Source organism: Astyanax mexicanus, chromosome 2 (assembly GCF_023375975.1).
Source record: "Astyanax mexicanus isolate ESR-SI-001 chromosome 2, AstMex3_surface, whole genome shotgun sequence".
Lineage (NCBI taxonomy): Eukaryota > Metazoa > Chordata > Actinopteri > Characiformes > Acestrorhamphidae > Astyanax > Astyanax mexicanus.
This window is the reverse complement of record NC_064409.1, coordinates 37,584,132-37,609,111: the sequence shown is the minus strand read 5'-3', so window position 1 is coordinate 37,609,111 and position 24,980 is coordinate 37,584,132. Positions and strand designations below refer to the sequence as shown.

Here is a 24,980-nt window from a genome sequence, read left to right as displayed (position 1 = left end):
CACACACAAATGCTCTCTGTTAAATACAGACAAATGGTTGTACAAAAATGGGGCTGTAAACATTCCCAAACCAGATAGCATAAAGCTGTTTAAATAAACTGCTTTGCACAGCAAAGACAATCAAAGGTACTAATAAATGAATTAGGAAATTAGAATTAGAGGAGCTGAGGAGTAGTGGGTAATCAGCTATACTAGCAAATTAAAAGCTCCTTTATTAATACTCAGTAATGGGCTTTGGATTTAAGTATTTTTTCAGCTATGCACTCTATCAATAAAAGGTAAAGAATAATTCACTTTAATGTTTTTTTCTCCCTCTAATGCTCTGTGACTTTTATTCCCCCTAAGGCAGGGGTCACCAACCCTTCTCCTGCAGAGCTACCATTCAGTAGACTTTAGCTCCAACTACTAATCAATCCCACCATATTCCTCTAATTACTGCCTCCAGGAGTGTGTGATCAGTGGATGTTAGATGGAGGTGGATGCTGCAGGACAGTAGCCCTCCAGGAGCTCAGGGTTGTTGACCCCTGCCCTAAAGATTAGCAATTGGTATCTACATGCAAATCAGTGCAAACTAGCAACTAGCAAGCAATGCCAGTGGGGAAATAAGCAATGAACCACTATTGATCACAAGTTTAAAAGCGTAAAGGTGAAATCTGGTTAAGAAATGGACTTGTGTTGTAGTGAAACATGATAACGAGTACAACCTATATGGTCTAAAAGCCGACGCTCGTTTACCGCCACCATTCCGAAAGACATTGCTTTCATCCAATGCTCCCAACAAAATCCCATGCTGTATTTCAAAATGCTGAGGGTTAATGGGAGTGAGCTATTCAACAAAAGTTTGTACTTATCATTTTTCTCTGCACCCCAAGTCCATTCCTCACTGAATTTCTTCTTTAATAGCTTTAATGGCATTTTAGTGGAGGTATAGGTAGGTAGATACTTTATTGATCCCAGAAGGAAATTCAAGGCATCTAATAGAAGATCCACATTGCACACAGAAGGCATAAAACAATAGAATAGATTTAAAGTAAAATAATAAAATGCAGTGCAGTTAAACAATGTAAACCAGAGGACTGATGTCCGCCACAAAAGTCTACCAAAAGAAAAGTCAAAATATATAACTAGCAGGGCAAATATAAAAAAAAGCATAGTATATTATACCACAGTTAATTCTAACCCTGCAATGTGATTGGCTGAGAGGTGTTCTATGAGTGCCGTTATCAGCTGGTAATGCACTGTTACTGAAGCTCTCCATGTTTTACTCCGCCCCATACAGGTAGCCTAGCAACGATGCAGCTCTTACAAACCAAACAGTGCAGCAACAAACAGAGCAGCAATGGAACTATTTTAACTTGCAGAGTTTTTATCACGAAACAGATTGTATTTTCTTGTCCTCTTTAAATTCAAAATCTTTCAATAAATAAGCAATAATGGAACTGTGGTATAATCACAATAATACAGTCAAGGTTCGTGCTATTAGTGGTTTTATTGGCTCATACCTTCGACTGCAGCATAGCAGTGCCAATATTACAAATTATAGCACTCCCTCTCATGTAGCCCTCTCGTGCTGAGTATAGTATAATATAGTATAGTATAGTATAGTATAGTATAGAGCTTTTTGATTATGAGGCTTGTTTTGTGAATATAGCTTAAAAAAAGAAGTCCACAGCTAAAGTCTATGGGTTAAGTTCAGGGCTTCTTAAAATGGCAGTGTGGTCTGCAACCCCCTAAAGCCAGCAGGTCCTGTAGCAGTGCAGTCCTGCAACTCATGCACAGTAAAAATAAACATGGAGACATGACCCCACTCTAGGACACCCTAGAACTGATATAGATCCATTCACTGTGTGCTTGAGCTAAGAGACCTTAAACAACTAGTCATTAAACAACTTTTTTTCACTTACTTTTATTGATTAATATTTGTTCTGATAGGAACAAAGACTTTAGGAAAGTCTTTGATTTGAGCTGCATGATATAGTTTAGTCCATATTTAGGCCTGTAAATAATAATACACCACACAGAGTAAGACACTTACAGTAACTGCTGTATTAATGCTAAGGGAAAGATGTTTTTTATATTTTTTTAATGCTTTATTCCGGGTTTTGACGTAGTGTGTGAGTAAGACTGGGTTTTTCGGGTTTCTGCTAAGAATGTGCTGCATCATTTAAATGTGAGAGCGAAAGCCAAGATCCACAGTTAAAGGGTTAATTTCCAGCAGCTCTGGGGAGGAAAAAATGAACACAGGAGAAAAGGAGGTGAAGGACAAGGAAGGAGGAAGAAAAGCAAGAAGGCATGACTTATACAATGATTGCAATTTATTATAATGATTTCTGCTGTATTTATGAAGAAGATTACTTCCCTGTCAGGGCGGGGCCTGTTTACGGCCTTTATGCTCTTTCGCTGGCAGGGCTTCTGCTCTACTGTTTTGTTTGTCATCCATTACTGGCTTTGTGTCAACACCTTCACTCTGACCTTTTATGGTTGGATTTGCAATCTCCAGTCAGTGCTAAGATAACCTTTGAACTTTGCTATAAACCCTAGCAACTCAGCTGGGATTGTCTCTGTTCAAACACTGGATGTGTGCTCAGATCTGGCCACACTCAATTTAAGCTAACACTGAGTGATGCCTTTGGAGAAACCGCTTTATTTGATTCTTTAAAAAAAAGTTAATGCTTTTTCAATCAGAGGACACATAACAGGAAGATAACTCATAAATTTACATTTAGTATTTTACTCCAAAAATGACGTAAACAGTTTTGTTCATAGACTGTGTATAGGTGGACAGAGCATCGTCTCTCAAAAGTGGTTTGTTTACAGAAAGCTGTGTAACCCCACCCATCCCCATAGGTTTAAATGGCAAAACAGACAACTTTCAATCACATTTTTCCCAATATACTGTAATTCTACCTCTTTTATTAAAATGCAACAACTAGTGTAACCTCTGCTAATATAATACAATTTTTATATCCCAACAGAATTCATTTTTTAAAACGTTATTCAGCTCTATTCAAAAAGGTGTGGTTATTGTAAAAGGGCTGGGTTACACCTAGCAGGGGTGGGACCAATGACTGTATGGGTGGGACCATAGACTGTGTGAGCTCTGTGGAGTTATTTAAATGAGTAGGTTGTCTCTAAACAGTATTTCTCCCTCCTCTGGTCTCTACTGCGGGTAGACTCAGGTTTCAGGATCGCCAACATGGCGGAAGATTTTGGCTTCATCTTCATTGAATGAAACTGGAAACGGCGCCACGGCGTCCATCTTTTTTACAGTCTCTGGTTTTGTTTGTGTAAAAGCATATAACATATCTACTGTCTATGAAATGTTTGTTTTACAGAATTGTTTTTTTTTACAATTTAATTTTGCATTGATTTTGCAAAGAAATGGAAGTTTACAGGAATTAGCAGCCTATAAACTCATTAATTCATGCAGATTTGCATACAGACCTTTTTTATATGTAATTAAAACAAGATTGACCCCATTTTCACCTGGTCACTTAAACTATGTGACCAGAAACTATACTTTGTCCTGACAAGATTTTAACCACAACCTTAATTTTAATTAAATTTGTTAAATCTGATTGTTGTGTGGGACAGAATATGTAGATCTGCTTGTTATGATACATCAGTTGTTTATCTGTTTACATGCAGTTTTGCATTTCTTTAGAGGAAGGCGTCAGCTTTAAAAATTAATGCAAATTACAAAATGTGTGTTTAAAGCTTTTGAGGTGCATTTCCCAAAAGCTTCGTAACATTAGGAGCTTTGTTAACTTTTGCTAAATATTTTTCGTTAATTAAAGAGTGTCTCCCAAACCCTAAAGTTTCTAAAGAACTATGTAAATTCGCTTGCAAATTACAAGGAGTATCCGAGTAATTGTGTGAGCAGCATATAGTGAACATTGGATTTGGTCAGAAAATCCAGTTTGAGAAACTTTCATCTTATGTGTGAACATAGCCTTAGAGAGATGTATATGTTCACACTGCCATATTTTGTGGCATAAATGTGTCTATGAACACCAAGTGGTTTAATGGAATCAGGTTTATATTGGTTTTAAATGTGTATTTTGTGTGTTTACCCTTTTTCACCTTTTTATTTCAGCCAGCTTTAATAAAATGACCAGAAATAAATGGGATCATGGAGTCCTGTTGTAATTAAGTTTTTTAAGACCTGCTTATTGATGTGAACTTATATATATATTTTAAATTTATAATTATCTGCTCTTTTCCAGAGTGACTTATTTATTTCACATTCTTATATCATGTTACATAGGGAGGTAAATGCAGTTTTAAGACTCTTATTGTAGTAGCTGTGAAATTGAAGTCTGCTACGAGGGACCCATTACCCAACTGGCTACACCGATCACTTACACAGCCTAAAGCCCTGAGTTCTCAGTGGAGGACATTTACATCATTGTTTTCCAGACAGATGTTGCTGCTATGCATCGTATTTAGTGTCTGAGCGCACATATCCAAGAGGCACATATTAAACACTTCCTGAATTGTGTTACAAAAAATAACATTATCCTGGGATTGGAACTTTGCCCCCAAACCGAAATAAGAGCCAGTGTCACTGTTGTTAATGTGATCATGTGATATCTGCCCCAAACATTCAGGTTCCAGAAATAAGTTCATCCTCAGGTGATTTTATTGACCTCCGCATGTAAGAGTTTTATTATGTAGGAAACATTTCAAATGTTTATTAAATATGTCCCACTAATAAACAAATCCAATCTGAATGGGCTGTTTTTACACAACTGTAATGTTTAAAAATTTGACTTTAATCCTTTAATATTCTACACAACATATTACAGCTACATTTTTGTCACTTTATTTTATTGAAGAAGCTGATAAACCTATCTCCGTAACAACTGATTATACCATTTCTACCAATCAGCACTAACTTTAAACTGTCACAGATTTAGAGAGGGACAAGAGTGCAGGCATACAGTAGCATACACATTTAGACACACCTTCCTATTCAATGTTTTTTTTTCTAATTTCTTTATTAAATTCATTTTGTACATTCTAGATTAATATTAAAGACAAAAAAACTATTAAGGGACACATATTGAGGTGATTTGGGATGAGCTGGAGCTTCACAGAGTGAAGGAAAAGCAACAACAATTTTTCAGCACCTCCAGGAACTCCTTCATGACGCTGAGAAAACTATTCCAGGTTTTCTCAGAAGACACACTTCTACCAAGAGTGTGCAGATCTGTCATCAAAGTTACTGTAAATGTAGCTACTTAGAAGATTCTAAAGTATAAAACATATTCTAGTTTGTTTAACACTTTTAGTTTACAACATAATTATTTTGCACACCCTTATAATATTAATGTCTTTAATATTAAATTAACAGTGTAAAAATAATAAAAAGAAAAGAAAAAAGGAAAACACATTGAATGAGAAGTGTTGTTTCCCAACTTTTGACTAGTACAAAACAGCATGACATAATGTTCTGTTGGCAATCTTGTGCAAACAGCATTAATATGAAGTACATTGTGCATTATTGCAGACGGTAGTAAGACAGCTGCAAAAAATGTGTTTATATGTGTGTGTGTGTGTGTGTGTGTGTGTGCGTGTGTGCGTAGTTCAGCATAGTTCAAAAGTGATTTTGTGTGTGTGTGTGTGTGTGTGTGTGGGTGGAATGATGGGCAGGGGCAGAGTGCTGAAGGAGTCGTTTACAAGCCTGAAGGCTTGTGGGTAAAAACATTGTGTGATAGGGGTGTATCTTTCCAAAACTGGCGTCTTTAAAATATGTATATATATATATATATATATATATATATATATATATATATATATATATATATATTTCATAGTTTCATAGTTTTATTCCATAAATTTGATGTGGATTTTAAAAGAGTTAAAGAACTATTTTATGAAAACAACATTAGCATGTGTGAAGATCCTTCATATAGTCTAAAGGTTCTTTATAAACTAGCTTATAGTCACTGACTATGTATGTGTGTATAGAGGGTGTGTGTGCGAGAGTGAATTCACACACTCATCCCACCATTAGTCAAGTGAAACTGTTCTGTGTGCTGCTGATCCTGTCTCTCTCACTCTCTCTGAACGGTGAGTCTCGGTGTTGCTCAAGCTATTCATTACGGTCTCCTCACACCTGGATCTGAAAGTGTGTGAATAGTTGCTTATTTACCCTACAGACTCGCAGGCTCTGCAATAACCCATGATGCATCCCGCACATCCTGCCCATCCCTGTCTGAATATAAGAGTGTTCACACCTCCAGGATTAATAATAATGGGCGTTTAGGTTAATAAAAGCTACAGATTTATTTTTTTTCTTTCATTTTGGTTACTGAAGTTAACCAAGGCATTAGAGTTTAGAACATCATTGTTACATGTAATGTAATGTTCTAATAATATTATATCCCATGTTAGAATGTACTACATATTTTCAGTATGTGATATAAATATTCAGTACTGTACATTATTCACATTTATTTCATTTGCTTTGAGTTAGAAACATGTATTAAGCAGAAGACAAATGAGAATCAGGACTTACTTTCAGGTTTTTTAGTGAAATCTACAAGATACTTTTATAGCAGGTAAAAGTGGCCCAAATTGAACTTTCTCATGACGTCAGATTTTTTATGCTGTGTTCATAATATCTTTTAAATATAACCAATATCTGACATTTGTCTAAACAGTTTGTGCAGTTAAAGTAATGCACATCTGTTAAAGAGCAATGCTTCATGTGAAGTTTCGGTTTCATCTTCATCAGGCCATGGTACCATTACAGGAACCTTTCTTTGTGAAAATCGCAGCTGGGATTATCACAGAGAATACATTTAAGCTCACTGTAAAAATGGCATGTTACTCAGCTATGGCCACTTTAGTTGTTTAGGCTGTTTCATTAGAAAAAACACTCAGAGGTTGTGACAATTCCTTCTAATTTACTTTGAAAGAAAACCTGACCCACAATTATTTGTGAGGCCTGTTACCTCATTGTCCTGCCAATAAATCCCTTGTTACTGCTTGTCATTTTTTTCTTCTTCTCACAGCCTTTTTTCCCTTGGGTAAGGGAACTTTTATTCACTTGACAAAAAAGTTATGTTTTAATACCACATACTGTATATTGAAGTAAGCCTGTCCAGGACTGGCTCCGGTTTCCCTGTGACCCGGAATGGATTAAGTGGGTTTGAGGATTAATAAACCAGTGAATGAATGAATATATTGAAGGGGCCTAAATATCATATGCAATGTGCTTTTTTGCTGTTTATCCTGCCACACAAATGACACATTTGTTTCACATATGATGAAAAAGATTGTATCTTTTGGGTTGCTTTCACCTGTTGTGTGAATGAATCATTAAAAATCTAACCTTCCCAACACATTTAATGATGTTTAGATCTGGATTGTGGGGTGGAGAGTTTAATATTCTGAGAGGAGCAGCAGCTTCAGCAGTTTGATTTGATCAGATGATCTGCTTTTTCATAATCACATCCTTATAAGCTCCATATCCTTTTAAGTCCAAAGTCTTAGGTCTTTTCACAGTGGAGCATTAAACAAAAATAAACCTGAGGATTTTTCCTAAATAGCTAGAACTTACGGCCCATTCCATGTTCACTTGTATAAAAACACAGTCGCATGTGTATATATGTGTGCTTGCACGAATGAGTAAGTGTGTGGTAAGCACATGTGTATGAGTTAGAGTGAGTGAGTGAATGTGTGTGTGTGTTTGAGGGATCCTGAATGTGTGTGGGTGTCACCGGGTGTGAGTAATTGGAAAAAGTTTTTTCATAGTCTGGTTTCCTCTTCGCTCACATTCTTTCCTTCTCCCTCGTTCCATGGCTTTCTCACATGCGAGGCAACATAAAAGACTTTTACTGGACCTCCTGGTGACGGACACCCAGCAGGACCAGCTCACTCTTCACTCAGGCTCAGAACAGGCCGAATGGACTGATCTGTTAATCACACATTCAGCCAGGCCTGCTGATGTGTGCTCAGCTCCAGGAAGCTGTACTGCCATTAACACACCTCCCTTCAACACACACGCACACACACACGCACCTTTCAACCTGTTTATTCATGCTCACAACCGCCTCAGGGGAGACGAGCCCTGCGTTGGAACAGCTGATAGCAGAAATATCCCCCCGAGGGAGAGAGTGCGAGAGGAAAGAGATAACACACACATCAAACTGATGTTTTTTACACTAAAAATGGAATAAAATTGTTTTTGTATATGAAGCAAGTAACAGCTTTTACATATGAGTTCATTCACTCTGAACCTCAGTACTTTAAAGAAGTAGTTCATCACAAAAACTAAATAACAAAAAAACAACTCTCTCGTTCTCTGTACTGTGCAAGTAGTAGATCAGCTAAAACTTGTTTTCCTTTCAAAGTTCTGAATTTATAATAAAATAGATCTGACTAAAGTTAGGCTGGAGGTCTGGCTACCAAAATCTCAACAATGTAAATCTGTTATCAAGCTAACATTAGCTAAGAAGGTAACTATCTAAATAGGTGTGACCAAATTTAGGCCAGAAATCTGGCTATCATTTTTTTTTAAAATCAACAATGTAATTCTGGTAGCATGCTAACATTAGCTAAGATGGTAACTAGTTAAATAGGTGTGACCAAATTTAGGCCAGAGGTCTGGCTATCAAAAATGTAACAATTGGGTTCTATTAGCAAGCTAACATTAACTAAACAGGTACATATCTAAATAGGTATGACTATAGTCAGACCTGAAGTCTAGCTATCAAAAAGTCACCGATGTGGTTCTATTAGCAAGCTAACATTAGCTAACCAGGTAACTAGCTAAATAGGTGTGAGTGAAGCTAGATGAAAGTCTCCCTACCAAAAAGTCAACAATGTAATCCTGGTAGCATGCTAACTTTAGATAAGAAGGTAACTAGTTAAATAGGTGTGACCAAATTTAGGCCAGAGGTCTGGTTATCAAACATTTAACAATTGGGTTCTATTAGCATGCTAACATTAGCTAAGAAGGTGACTAGTTAAATAGGTGTGACCAAATATAGGCTGGAGGTCTGGATATTAAAAATTCAACAATTAGCTTCTATTAGCAAGCTAAAATTAGCTAAACAGGTAACTATCTAAATAGGTATGACTATAGTCAGACCTGAAGTCTAGCTATCAAAAAGTCAACGATGTGGTTCTATTAGCAAGCTAACATTAGCTAACCAGGTAACTAGCTAAATAGGTGTGAGTGAAACTAGATGAAAGTCTCCCTACCAAAACATCAACAATGTAATTCTGGTAGCATGCTAACTTTAGCTAAGAAGGTATCTATCTAAATAGGTGTAACCAAAATTAGGCTAGAGGTCTGGCTACAAAAAAACATCAACAATGTGATTTTTCTAGCATGCTAACATTTGCTAACCAGGTAAGTAGCTAAATGGGTGCGACTATAGTTAGACCTGAAGTCTAGCTACGGAAACATCAACAATGTGGTTTTGTTAGCATGCTACATTAGCTAAGAAAGTAACTAGTCAAATAGATGTGACCAAATATAGGCTGGATCTCTGGCTATCAAAAATGTAACAATGTAATTCTGTTAACATGCTAACATTAGCTAACCTGGTAACTAGCTAAATGGATACGACAATAGTTAGACCTGACATCTTGCTACCAAAACATCAACAGTGTGGTTTTGTTAGCATACTACATTAGCTAAGAAGGTAATTAGCTAAATAGGTGTGACCAAATTTAGGCTGGAAGTCTGGCTACAAAAAAAAAACATCAACAATGTGGTTCTTCTAGCATGCTAAACATTAGCTAAACTAGCTAAATAGGTGTGACTGAAGCTAGACAAAAGTCTCGTTACCAAAACTTCAACAATGTAATTCTGGCAACATACTGATAACAAACTTATATATATATATATATATATATATATATATATATATATATATATATATATATATATATATATATATATTAAGGGTATACAGTTTATGTCTATTATTATTATCATCCATAGAAATTGATAAATCTACCCTAAAGCCATCTGTACTTCCTTTCATTTGATGTTTTTTCATTTCACTGTAAAACATGACACATAAGCTCAACTTTTAATTATAGGGCAACATATTGCACAATTAATTGTTGGGTGTACCAGTTTTTTTTTTACTGCATCCCAGTTACGTAGTTATGAGCTTGTTTGAACATGTAACTTGTAACAGAAAATGTAGCAGACATATCTGACATATCAATTTCACTGAACATGGGCAATGGCAGGACTGTAATTGCTGTTATGTTAACTTATGCAACTGGATGATGAATTTTGGTTAAGGCTGTAAAAATGCATTAAAATAAAGGTAAAACTATTACATTATGTTGGTTTATTATGGACTATTTAGTGCTGTTAGGTATGTTAGTCTCGTAACTCAAGTAAAAAAACAAAAGAAGCAAAACTTAATCACTACGCATGCCTTGCCTGATTTAATTTAAGTGTTGTTATGGAAAAACTGTGTAAAATTAATTTTGGCAGAACGTTTCCTGTAATAGCAATGATTACATTGTATGTTTGTGAGTTTCTTCATTACAGTGAGCCAGAATTGTTTGTAATGGTGTGAGCAGAAGCTGTCTTTATTGCTTGATTCAGTTCCTGCCCCCCACCCCTACCAGGCCTTAATGTTAACCATATGAGAGAAGTGTCATAACTGGGCTCAGTCCGTGCCTGCCAGCGTGCTCTCCGTGTGCGAGGGTTGAAACATAGTGATGGCCTGACTCACCAGAATCGACGCCTCCTTGCACTCGCTTTCAGTCGTGCTGAAATGTTTCGCACTGTTTATGAATGGAGACAGCGGCCTACACTGCTCCTATGTGTATTTCTCACTCGTCATACCTGCCCTGAAATAGCTCAAAAACATATTAACTGCCCCTTACAAGCTTAAACAGCAAGGTGAAGTAAACATCATTAATTCTGTTCCTACACAAATTACAGCACAATTAAAAAAAAAAACCTACCTCTCTTATTTTGGTCATGTTTTCATAAAATGAGTTTTAAAAAGGTTTTTGTTTTTGGAGAGATGACAAAGAAGAACCATTTTTTTTTGTTTTTTTTTACAGAACCTTATGGGTGTGGGAGAGTGTTTTTCCAGAAGCGTACATACAAGCCAATAAACATTTAGGGATCTTTATTATTAAAGGTGCTTAAGTATAATATGCTTTTTAATTACCAAAACAAAAATAAAGGTTTTATAAACAAACCAAAAAAAAATCTGTACAAACACTGTCACTGGGGTGAAACCTTCTGAGTACATGTTCAGATCCTGAGCTAAATTGTACTTTGAATGGAATAATTCTATCCAAAATTATATGTTTAATTGCTTAGCCTAGTCGCTTTTAAAAGTCATTTTATGCACAAATTTAGGCTGGGGGTCTGGCTACAAAAAAAAAACATCAACAGTGTGGTTCTTCTATCATGCTAACATTAGTTAAGTAGGTAACTAACATAGGTGTGAATATAGGTAGACCTAAGTCTAGCTACAAAAACTCAACAATGTGCTTCTTTTAGCAAGCTAACATTAGCTAACCAGGTAACTAGTTAAATAGATGTGACTAAAGCTAGACAAAAGTCTCGCTACCAAAATGTCAACAATGTAATTCTGTTAGCATGCTGACATTAGCTAAGAAGGTAACTATCTAAATATGTGTGACCAAATTTAGGCTGGACATCTGACTACAAAAAACATCAACAATGTGGTTCTGTTAGCATGCTAACGTTAGCTATATAGGTAACTAGCTAAATAGGTGTGACCAAATTTAGGCTGGATGTCTGGCTACAAAAAAACATCAACGATGTGGTTTTGTTAGCATGCTAACATTAGCTAAGTAGGTAACTAGCTAAATAGGTGTGACCAAATATAGGTTGGAGGTCTGCCTACAAAAAAAACAATAACAATGTGGTTCTGTTAGCATGCTAACATTAGCTAAAAGATAACTAGCTAAACAGGTATGACTATAGTTAAACTGAAAGTCTGGATTCCAAAAAGTCAACGATGTGGTTCAATTAGCAAGCTAACATATAAGCTCTATAAATATTAGCCCCCCTAAAAAGCTTAAACAGTAAGGTGAAGTAAACATCTTATTTTTGTTCCTACGCAAATTACAGCATAATTAAAAAAAAACGCAACTCTCTAACTTTGGTCATGTTGTCATGGTCTCATTGAAATGAGGGTGTTAAAAAGGTTTTTGTTTTTGGAGAGATGACAAAGAAGAGCCAGTTTTTTGTTTTTTTTTTACAGAACCTTATGGGTGTGGGAGAGTGTTTTTCCAGAAGTGTGCATACAAGCCAATAAACAATTAGGATTTTTTTTATTTTTAAGATGCTTTAGTGTAATATGCGTTTTATTACCAAAGATAGAGGTTTTCTAAAAAAGAATATTGTCATTTTTAAGCCTTTTTGTGTACAAACACTGTCACTGTGGTCTAACCCTCTTGGGTACATGTTTAGTTCCTGAGCTAAATGGTCCTTTGAATGGAACATTTTTATCCAGAATGATGTGTATTATGGCTTAGCCTAGTCCCTTTTTAAAAGTCTTATGAAGCCTTGCAAAAAGTACATTTTACTGAAAATGAGACCATAACACTTGGGAAGGCCTTTTTTGGTGACAGATATTTATTTTGTGCATTAAAATGATTTTTGTCTATTTAAATCTAAGAAACACTTGAAGTGTTTTTATTGTATTTGTCCTTTCAAAAATGTATCTTTCTTCAGAGTTAATTAGTGTAAATTTAAAACTAATTTAGGCTGTGGCCAGACTGCAGGTAAATCAGATTTTTGTCTCCAATCAGATCTGTTATGATGACTGTCCACAATGTTTTTTTTTGTAAATGATTAGATTGGATTTGCTTTATTTGATTGATGGTTTACAAGAATCTGCAACATTTGATGAGGTCATTGTTTGTTGTGTTGGAGTAATCAACATAAAAGACTTGAAATCCGATTGTAACTGTATTTTAAACCACCTCCAAATGTGGACGTGAAATCTGATTTCATGTGCTTTCTGAATGTCCAGATTACTAATACAAACAAACATGCAATCTAAAAACACAGCCTTAGAACCATGTTTGTCCTTAATGCTACATATTTTACACATTTTTACCTCAGTGATTAAAAAATACACAGTTTTTTTTTCCTCACAGTGAAGAGAACCTCACCTGCCGGATTGTTTTTTACACTTTCACTGCCACTTTCTTGCTGACTTTCACGTACTTCCAAAGAAACCTACTTCAGTGTTTGGGTCTTGTTAGAATGAAGCAGGGCAGTAAATGTTATGATTTAGGATCAGGTATAAGGCGAGAGCGAGTGGGGGCAGGTTAGCTTTAGAACACACACACACTGCTTTCTCAGTGATCACTCAGGGCTAAAACAACAACAGAACAGCCGAGTGTATGTCAGAATGTACTTCATCCTGATTGGGTGTCCTAAGACATGCCCCTTAAGTGCAGATACTGCTGACAAAGAAATATTCCTACACAAGAAAAATATGCTTAAAGCCCAGCCTGAAGCAAGATAACTTGTTTAGTTCAGTCAGCTGTGAACATCATGATGAAGACAACAGGTTTTGACTGATAAAAAACATACAAAAAACTAACTGAGGATCATAAAAATGAAGACTTAAAATGCTCATGCTGTTCAGATTTCTCAATGTAAAGTACAAAAATATAAAATGTATCTTCTGAACAACTTAATATATGCTTTAGGATCAGAGTAAATCTGTCTGAGTAAATAATTGATTTAGGATATGAAATGTTAAAAACGTAGCCTTGGGATTTTCTTTAAAGGTTACATCAAAACTCTTCCCTCACTACCAGTATCAGTTTTGCCTCCACTGCTGTTTTCAGCTACTAAAGAAACAACGCTTATGCTATGTGTTTCACTTCTGAGTACAGATGAGTAGTGTAAAGTGTAGTTAGAAGCAAAATAATCTTATCACAGGCCTCTGCTTGGTCATGAAACTAAGTGTGAAAGCTGAGGGATGACCTTTAATGTGATACTGTTAGCTCAGAGCCCAGGATTTCCCCATAAAGGGTGGGTAATTCCAAATGTGGCATTGCAGGTGTTAAAGTTAAATGTACTTTAGTGAAATGGTGTGGTATGATGTCGGTGTTAGACCTGGTTATTATCATTGTCACTTCTTATGTTAGACTTTCTATATATAGGAAAATGGCGAACTGCATACATAGCTCAAAAAAATAGTGAAAAGTGAATAAACTACACAATGTATATTTTGTGTAGATGTCTGTACTCACAAATATAGTAGAATAATTGCATTTTACAAAAGGTTCACAAGTTAATTAAAACATTGCAGCATTGCTTAAGAACGTCAAATTAATTGTATGTGATACTCTTAGCTCAGTGCCCAGGATTTTCCAATAAAGGATGGGTAAGAGATGTGTGATATATGTGATATATACGTATAGGCTACATTAGGCCTGGACAATAATTCGATATCGGTATTTATCGCGATAAGAAATGTTTCAATAACGGTGATATCACTTTTGTGGTATATCGATATGTATTAGAATCACGGACAGGCGTTTTTTACTGGCGTCAGCTCGCCCCAGAGCTCAACACATTCAGCCCCCGTAGCTGGGCTACGTCAGTGCGTGATGACGTAACCACACAGGCACGTAGCCAAATAGGCTAGGCTAGGCAAGGCTAGGTTAAAATGGCTAGGCTCGGGTCCGCTTCGTTACGCAGCAAAAATGTCTCGCGCTGGAGACAAACGGAGCCGGGACGAGCGGATCCAAGGCTAAGGTAGACTCGGTTCGGTCGGCCCCGGATCCTCGAGGCCGGCCACGGGCCCGCTCGCTCGGCCGCGGGTCCTCGAGGCCGGCCGCAGGTCCGCTCCCTTGCCGCTTTGCAAATTTGCAAATTGTGCCGGAGAGTGCAGCCGACCAGCAGCGGTAATGTTAATACATCTAATCTGTTCCACCACTTCAAGCAACTCCACTACAGACAATATTTTTCTTATACTGACTGAAGCACTTTTATAGCTTATGTTGTAACTAAGTTATTCATAGTTGATAAAGCCTGTAGGTTTGTTTATTTGACGGGAAAATCTTGTTGCTTTTACGTATATAAAGGCTTATTGTATTCTATATCCTAGTTGAAACACTTTTGTTTTAATCTGTTAAATTTGTTCACAAAGAATAAGAAGCTCTGCCTCTGTTGTAATTTAAAGTTATTTTTATTGGTAATAGTTATATAGGCTTATGTTTGACAGGGATGTCATGTTATTATTTTGCTATATGCAAATAATATTGAGCATTAATTTATTTTGACTACTTGTATTTCTAAAGTATTAAAGTTTTTGTGAAAGGAGGTTTCAAAGGCTTAAATAAAATTTTCAGACAGTAGTAGGTACAGATTTCCATTAGATAGATAGATAGATAGATAGATAGATAGATAGATAGATAGATAGGTAGATAGGTAGGTAGATAGATAGATAGATAGATAGATAGATAGATAGATAGATAGATAGATAGATAGATAGATAGATGTGCATATAATGAGGGTATCTGATGCCAGCCATACAAAAAGTGCAAATACACAGTTATATAATAATTTAAATTCGCAGTGCTGCAGGGATTGCAGGGCTTCTTAGCAGTTTTCTGAGGCCTTCAAAGTATTTATATTGATATCGAAATTATATCGTATCGACTGAAATTTAAGGAATATATCGTGATATAAATTTTGGCCATATCGTCCAGCACTAGGCTACATATATATAACAGCCTGTCTTGTGAGGCCTAGTTGGGTCTCATGTAATATAAAGGTGCCCACTGCCCTGTAACAGTAAGATGATGTACATATAGTCTCTGCAGTCAGAACCACTGTCTTAATGTCTTAATGTATTTTACTGGTGTTAAAATCAGGTAGCTAAAAATGCCAGGGAACTTAATATTCGGCCACATATTAATGTCAGTGGGCCATTGATTCCTTGGTAATTTTTTTTATCATCTAAATCAGCACATAAAGGCTTGTTTCAGGGCTTTTTAATCACAGTTTTCATTCTGGCATGTCTTGGCATGTTCTCCTCCACCAGTCTTACACACTGCTTTTGGATAACTTTATGCCACTCCTGGTGTAAAATTTTAAGCAATTCAGCTTGGTTTGATGGCTTGTGATCATCCATCTCCCTCTTTATTTTATTTCATAGGTTTTTCAGTTAAATCAAAGAAACTCATATTTTTTTTTCCAGAGCTGTATCTGAAGTAAATCCAATCATCAATTCCTGCTTTAATATGAATAAATGTATGACAGTAGCTCGTTAAGACTGATGTCTACTTCCTCTGTTGTGTTTATAAGCGTGTTTTTTGTATTTACAGCAGCGCTGTGTTTCTAAAGGGTTAAACTCTCCGTCTCTCACGCTCTGTTTATTTCTGGACGTGTGACGCAGCGTCGCCCCTCCCCCTCCGCTCGGGCAGCGCGTATCTGGGCGCTGATTGGTCGGCGGCTGTTGCTGTTGTTTCTGGTGGAGGGGGGCGGTATAAAAACGCGCTGCCCCCGCTCGTCTGCCCCGACTCTGCTGGAGGATCAGTGTGTGAAGAAGCGATACAGCAGTCCGCGCCGTATCCTGCTGGACCCCCAAGTTTACCAGCCTTCCCCCCGCTGTGATAAATAAATGCCCGGCGGTGGAGCCCTGAACCCCGCTCAGCCCGAGGAGGACTCAGACCCGCTACCCGCCCCGTCCAGGACTCAGAGAGCCGAGCTCCAGCTCCCCGCCGCGCCACAGGCCCCCTCGCTTTCTCCATGCTTCGAGCTCGAGCCACGATGAAGCCGGAGATCACCGCCGCCGTGGGCTTTCTGTCCAGGTTCATTCGAGTGAAGGGCCACGTCAACGACCGCCAGCTACAGACCTTCAGCCAGACCCTCCAGGACATTCTGGCAGGTGAGGATCAGAGTGTGGGGGAGGAGGAGAACACGGCGGTTAACGATCATTCGAGCTGTTGAGCTGAAAGACGGAAACATAAACACCTCAGAGGATTTCACACAGTACAGATAGATCTGCTGCTGTAGCTCAGCAGGGCTCTGTTATTACATAGAAAAAAGAGAGAGAAAAACAGAAAGAGAGAGAGAGGGATAGAGCGCTATGAGAGAGTTATGTAACCCTCAGCACAAACTTCAGCAGCCCCAGACCCTGAATCACCACCACATTACTCACACTTACTCACACACAGACAATATGACCGTAGTTTATCGCACATTGTAACACATTGTCTTATCGTATCAACAGTTATACTCTTTTAAACATACCGAGAGTATCTTAACCAAGACTAAAATAACACTGTCCCTACTGCACATCTCAGTACACGATCTATTTATTAGTACTGTTAAACTAGGGTGAAGTAAAGTATATACTGTCAATAAAAACACTACTTAATAAAGTAGAGTAGTTAAATAGCATTTCACTAATTACTGGTTAATTTATATATGAATAATATTTCTCATAGTTCATGTTGTGTATCACAAAAAAATGCGTTTTACCTTATAGAAATTAATGCACGCTAAGGTTTGTAACATTTCAGCTCAAAGTATGCCAATTGGTTGGTTTAAAATGTTTAACAAAATTAACTACATTTAAAACATGTTGTGTATCATAAAAATAGATTTTAATATTCATATATATATATATATATATATATATATATATATATATATATATATATATATTTTTTTTTTTACAAAAATAAGTAATGCACATTTTGGTTATAACCCTAATTAGATTCATCAGCAATGAAACTCTCAAATTAGAAATAAAATCATGTTCATAACACTGTAACAGACATTTGTAACATTTTAGCTAAAACCTAGCAAGCGTGTTAGTTTAAAATGGTTAGCAAAACTAACTACATTTATTACATTTTGTTTATCATAAAGATATAAAATTAAAATATACTATTAAAAAAAATAATAATTAATGCACATTTAGGTTATAACATTGATTAGATTTCTTAACAATAAAACTCAAATTAGACACAAAATGGCTGTCATAACATTATATTTATAACACTGTAACAAAGACATTTGTAACATTTTAGCTTAAAGTATGCCAAGCTTGTTGGTTTAAAATGGTTAACAATATTAACTACATTAAATACGTGTTGTGTATTATAAAAATATATATTTAAATATGGATATCATTTGTTTTATTTTTAATAAACATAATTAATGCACATTTAGTTTATAACAGTGATTAGATTCCTTAACAATAAAACTCACAAATTAGACACCAAAATACTGTTCATAACATTATATTTATAACACTGTAATAAAGACATTTGTAACATTTTAGCTAAAAACATGCCACGTCTCTTGGTTTAAAATGGTTAACAAAATTAACTGCATTTATTGCATGTGTATGTAACAATATATTCAAATATTGATTCTATTTGTTTTGTCTAAAATAATTAATGCGCATTTAGGTTATAACAGTAATTAAGTTCTTAGCAATATAACTCTCAAATTAATAAATAGCACTGTAATAAAAACCTTTGTATCATCGTAGCTAACAGCATCAGCTGAGTGTGTTGGTTAAAAAGGTTAAGTACTTAATTGCTTTAAAATAACATCAGATAAAATGAAATAAGGCTTCATTCATTATTAGATTGAATTTAGAATAAAAAGATACCTTTTACATTATACATTTCATGAGCAACAGTAATGCAGTGTTGTACTTGGCTAATAATATTTTTACGATTTGATCTTTTTTTTTTTTTTTTTACAAAAAAGCTTATATTCAGTTGTTTTATATTAAAAACAGACTAAACAGTATAAACATCTACACTAAAACAAAGACTGAACAGATGCTTTTTATTTGTGATACTACTTATGTTTTAATGGACTACTCTACACAGTTCACCCATGCAGTTTTAGGCAGGTCTCCTGTGTAAATGTGTTTAAATAGTTTTAGGAGGTTTTATTTTTACTTTACTTCCTCCATTTTATTTAATTCTGGACTCAGCAATGGTGAGTGTTTGTAAACAGCTGTACTTGTGGCTGCTCTCAAACAAAATGGCTGCAGATGGGGGAGGGGAGGAGGAGTCTGTGCAAGTTTCAGTCAGGGGGTTGTTGGTGGAGGTGGGGGTAGGTAGATATGTAGGTAAAGCGAGCTAATAAAGACCCAGATGTATGTAAAGGCTGTTTTTAGATACTTGCCGCTCTTTACTTGCTTGTTTCTGTCTCACTGCAGTGGCCAGAGACCTCACAGATACATCACACTATTGGTCTGTGCAAATCTCCTACTGTTTTTTAAAAGTAGGCCAGTTTTCAATCCACACTCCCCACAATCAGAACACAGTGGTACATGTGTGCAGTCTGATCTACATGAAACGTGGTGGTTGCATAACGGCAGTGAGAAGCGTAGAGCTCTGGATTTCTTTGTTTATTGCTGACCTCTTTACATACAGTGGATTTGTGTCGACTTAACCCTGAATAGCAACTGCGACGTGCTTCATAATGTGGGAGGAAATTTCAATATACCAGACTTTCTCACAAAAAATCAAACAATTCTAGCTTTCATTACAGTGTTTTGAAAGCTACCATTATAATGGAGCAGAGTGTCCCACATGAAACACAGCGGGCATTATAAACCCACGTCTACAGGTGGCCTGTGGGGCCTGGCCTATTTTGGGCCTTTCTAAAGCTGTGGCACATCCCGTCCTCATACTCCCTTCCTGAAACTCACTACTGACTGGGGGGAAAAGAGAGCAGCCCAGCCTACCGAAAGAGCTCTACATGATAAATAAGGCTTTTGTAGGGTTGTGGTTTCCACTCACATGATTTACCCAAGTCTCTGCTACATTTTTTTCTACACTTTACACTGGCAACAAATATTTTGTGCCACGTAAACACATTAAAGTGGGAAATGTGACAGATTGTTAGAGGTAAAGCTGTGTATACATGGTCTTATATATATATATATATATATATATATATATATATATATATATATATATATATATATATATATATATATATATATATATGGTGTGGCTCTATTGTAAATGTGTTTTACTCTTTTAAAAGTTTATGAAGCCATACTCTCCTGCTTCTCTGGCATTTTGATGAGCATCTGGTTAAACTTGGCCTCTCTCTCTTTAAGAGCAGAGCTCCACCCCTACAGCTGCTCTGCCAGGGCCTGAACCTTTTGCTCTTGTTGTTCTGCGCCATCAATTGAGGACTTTGTGACGCTCAGGTCAAAAGGGGATTGTGCAATCAAACGGACCTGTCCTTGTTCGTCACGTAGCCCTTGAGACCGTTTATGACTGTTTATCAGTGTTTCGCCTGCAGTTTTTTTCCCACCACAAATAAAAATCTTCTCAGACATTGGCCTTTATTATGCTATAAAAAAACAATATAGGCCAAAGCAAAGTACGGATTTACAGTAATTTTATCAATGTTATGTTGTTGGTTGCTGTTGATCACATTAAGGCAGTTTCCTAGACAAGGGTTAGGCATAGTCTTAAGCATTATGAATGTTTTTTTTCTGTTAAAAGGAAAACATAGGAACACGACTAGGCTTAATCTCTGTCTGGGAAACTACCTCTACCTCTTATAATCTCTTTTAAAGTATCATTTATTGAGTAGTATGTTGTTTTTTAAGTGTCCAAATACTGTATTTGTAATATGTTAACCGCTCTGTATATAATAATTAAATTAAAATAGCTTGATGTTTGGTTAAAGTATATTTTTGTTGGAGTGTTTTGTTTTTGCAGTATTTTTTTTTTTTTTGGTTTGTTTTTTTCAGTATGTCTTATATATTTTGTTTTCAAAGTGAAATGACAGTCTCTTTTCTTTCTCCCCACAGAACAGTATAAACACCACTGGTTCCCTGACAGACCCTGTAAGGGTTCAGGCTACCGCTGCATACGCATCAACCACAAGATGGACCCTCTGGTGGGGCAGGCAGGCCAGCGCATCGGCCTGTCCATCCAGCAGCTCTACCTGCTCTTGCCCAGTGAGCTCACCCTGTGGGTGGACCCCTTTGAGGTGTCCTACCGCATCGGTGAGGACGGCTCTATCTGCGTTCTCTACGAGTCACAGCCCTCTGCTATCACCAACAACAGCGCCTCCACTGGAACCAGCAACAGCTCCCTGGTGGACAGTCATATCAGCTGCAAGGAAGAACTGCTGGTGCTGGGACGAACCAGCCCAGCCAAACCATATATGATGACCGTGTCCAGCTAAAGGAGCTGTGTCCGGTTGGTTTTTAAGATAACCACATGAAATAAGGAGAAAAAAAAATTAAAGAGAGGAGAAAGGAAAAAAAAGCGGAGGATGTGGCCTAGTATGTTCAGATGATGGAAACCTCGTAGGTTAATTTCAAGCGTTTGGTTTGTCTGTTCTGTTTTTGTGTTGGATCTACCAGAGACTCAGACCCTGGGGCAGCTATGAAGACCATTTCCCCTCCTGTTTCCTGGAGCAAATGGCTTCAGACTGGGGGCTTTTATTCTCAACAGTCAATGTTGACTTTGCACTTTTTCTCACGTCATTTATTTCATCTCACTGCCGCAGACCAGCGCCCTCTAAGTCTAGGCTTTCTGAAGTCCAGGCATGCCAGCAGTTGCACCAGTGCTGAGGGGCCGCCTTTAAGAGCCTTTTCTTAAAAAAAAAAAACTAAAAAAAAAAACTGATGTGTTTTTGGACCACAGGGCGCTATTACCCTCCCCTTTTTATCTCAGCGTCTGGTGCATTGCTGTCGACCACATTTGACCTCTTCTCCTGGGCTTCAGTTTGACTGGCACAAACAAAGTTTCAGAAAGCCTAACTTCTTCTCTATGCTACTGCTCTGGAAAGCAAATGTCGCTTCTGTCTGCCATGGCTGTCGTTGTTGACACTGTGACGGAAATGTTCTCATTCTTTATACCTTTAGAATGAATGTCATTTGAAAAAAAAATTAATTTAATTTAAGCCTTTTTGTGTTGTCATGCCAAAAAAATATGTAGCGTAGCCTAGTCCGGGTCTGCTTAGGAAAGGCATTGAATGCACTTTTGACATTTAAATTTGCGTGGGATGTTTTGATAAAAACAGCCACATTCCAACTTTTTGAATGTCCCAGCATCAGATCACACTATTTCTGTTTATTTAGTTTTTCCCCCCAATTTTCTGTTATTTGGTTGGAATTATGGAGCATAATGGATTATGCTGTATTTTATTTTTTGAAAACAAACACAAAAGAAACAAATATGATTTAAACCAAGAAGCCAGTATAACAACATACATACCATAGAACAGCAAATAGATAAGTGTATGACTTAACCTTTGCAAGGCATTTGTGAAGCTGGCCCCAAGTTGATATTTCAGTTATATGACGCAGGTTAAACTTTCCATCCACACACACACACATCACATTGTGCAAGAGTAGCTGTTTTGCTTGTTTTAATTGATTGTTTTTTTAAAGCATCAGGGAGATTGGAGTATGGATAGAGGTCTGGCTGTGATCTGCACTGGCCTGAAAGCACTGTGTGTATGTTGTGGGACGTTTAGGTTTTGTGTGTATGCTGAGTGAGAGGGAAGAGAACCATCCTGTGTTGAATTTTATCCCTAAACTATCTCAAACCTCAGAACCCACAGGGCTGGGCTGTAGTCCATTTCTCCATCTTTGAGAATTGAAGGGAAAGAGAGATTTTTTTTCTCATGTTTTCTCACACAGCACGCTGAAGCACAGGGCTCACATGGCCAGCAGCTTGGAGACAAAAGAGCCAGCCACCCACTACCCCTCAGCTCGGAGCGCACATAGTACCACGTATATACAATATACATATCATGCCTCTCTCACTCCAGGTTCCAGGGGGGAGGAGGGGGGTCACCCACCAGACCAGAGCAGCTAAATTTCACGTTCCTCCGTGACCCCCCTCCGACACTGTGTACACACTCAAGTAAAAAAAAAAAAAACAGCCTCGGAGGAGAGACCAACCAGCACACACACACTTTAGTGCGCTCCAAACCCCACTGAGCCTTACTTGAGGGTGTGTGAGATTAAGTGAGGGAGAGAATGGAGATGGATGGTACCTCCCAGTCTCTGGTCATGGTGCTGCTGATGGATTCATGTTGAATCTGTTTACATGAGATCAGATACGAACTAGTTCGAGTGCACTTGAGTTGGGGAAGGTCAGGTCATTCTGCAGGATGGAATAGTTGGGGATTGTCTGTAAAGGTGTGTGTGTGTGTGTTTGTGTGTGTTCATGTGCGTGTGTGTTGCGGGGTTCTGGCCTTAGCTCTTAAGCTGCTGAGGCAGGGTGCTGATGATCAGTCCTGTATGTGTGCTAATGCCTCTGACCCTAGAGGATCATGGGTAATGAAGCCAGGTTGTTGATGCACTGCCCTCCCTTCTGTCTCGTCCTCTCTCTCTCTACTGTTGCCCTCCATTGGCCAATAAAAGGCAGAGAACCCCGTTTCTGTTACATTGGACAGCAGCACACATCTGTTCATTTTAATCTCCAACATGGGCTGATGCAATTGCGCGTAGCAAGTTAATGAAGCCACGCTTATTCTTTTGATACTATTTTTAGGCCTTCCTAAAAGACGGTCCGTGCTTTCGGACATATCCCACTGTCCTACTTTTCACAAGGCAGTCTTAAACTCGGACAGGCAGCACTCCCCCAAATTCACCCTCCCCCTGATTCTCCAGAGGGTTGTTTTTATTATTCAGAGCATTTTACCACACTCGGGTGATCTTAACCAAATTCGATTGCACATTTTGGATGTCCCTTTTTATTTTTGAAATACCTACGATTTTAAAACAACTTGCCCTCCCCCATCGTCTCTGCGGCAATAACGGCTTCCCCTTTGATTCTGAGCCTCATATGAGTTCTGTTCGCCTTCGCACAAATGGGTTTCAGTGACATTTATACGCAAAGTGTTTTTGTTTTTTGGATCGTCGGAGGAAAGAGCACATAAAATGCACTATGCTAACATTTTTTAAGTTATGTGACATGGAGATGTGAAAGTCTCCACAGGAATGTATTGCCAAACTCAGGCCTCAGACATTCAACCCTTACCGGAGGAGTGCATGTTAAGATGTGTAAAATGGAAGGGAATTGCTCAGTTCGTTTCTTGTCAATCTTGTCAGCAGCGGCTAGAATTATTGTCACTTTCACATTTGGGGTGTTTTGCGTATTTGTAGAATGTACTGTTATTGTACAACCTATGGTAGAACACATCCACAACATTTACACATGGAAAGTGCCAATAATTAATATTCTGAGATGTTTTTGGTGTGTTCCTTTTTGTATTTCATATTTTAACACAGACTGCTCTTTGATAAGTGAAGCCATTTGTGTCAGGAGTGTTGGCGAGGACCAAAGTTGTTTTGGTAAAAAAAGAACATTAGTTTCCATGATCTGTGCTGATAGACTTATCCTTTGTTGTTTTTTTTCTTCTTCTCTTTTTTTTAACGTATAAAAAAAAAAAAAAAAAAATCTGAGCTACCCAAGCAGAAAAGCTGTCTCTATATTGTGATCTCCAGTCTGTACATCTTTTGTTGTGTTTTATTTTTATTTTCCTTGGGTATGTTGTAATGAACTGCTGTAAATTTGTACAGTTCATGTAAATTGATTGTGCGGAAGTTGTACAGATTTCTATATTTTGGAAGAAAAGTTTTTTTCTCTGTAATAAAAGATTTCCTATCTTGGCAATGTTTCCCAGTAGACTTGGTCTTATTATTTTTCCCAGTCACTAATCTCTCCTCCCTTTTTATGTTGCCGTTGTTTCTCAGAAAGCAGCAGAGAAAAAAAGAGGGTCAGGACATTGTTTTAAAATGAAGGAAACCGGTCCATTCTTTTCAGGCTGCTCTCAGGAAAAGGCAAGGCACACAGCAGATGGTGGATGTGAAAACCCACAGGGGAAGTTTAGCTTGACCCGTGCAGTCCTGCCACGGCTTTGTTTTTAGTCAGAGAAAGGTGAGTGTGTGTGTAGGTGTGGTGCAATATCACAGTTCATTTTTACTGTGACATTTATTATGTTTGTCTCCATGACATTC

The 24,980-nt window shown here is 37.5% G+C and overlaps 1 protein-coding gene across 1 annotated transcript; it reads left to right on the top strand.

The window, feature by feature from the left end:
* The first annotated feature begins 16,499 nt into the window (after positions 1-16,499).
* On the top strand, positions 16,500-24,640 carry btg1 (B-cell translocation gene 1, anti-proliferative). Its single transcript, XM_007233689.4, has 2 exons — positions 16,500-16,889; positions 20,808-24,640. Exons 1-2 carry the CDS (start codon positions 16,751-16,753, stop codon positions 21,185-21,187), a joined length of 519 nt encoding a protein of 172 aa, XP_007233751.1. The 5' UTR covers positions 16,500-16,750; the 3' UTR covers positions 21,188-24,640.
* Positions 24,641-24,980: the final 340 nt, after the last annotated feature.

Bases quoted from the DNA above. Each gene is read 5' to 3' on its own strand.
- btg1 (XM_007233689.4), top strand. From the start codon at position 16,751: ATGCTTCGAGCTCGAGCCACGATGAAGCCGGAGATCACCGCCGCCGTG. The intron at 16,890-20,807 runs GTGAGGATCAGA...TTCTCCCCACAG, and splicing joins CCTCCAGGACATTCTGGCAG to AACAGTATAAACACCACTGG.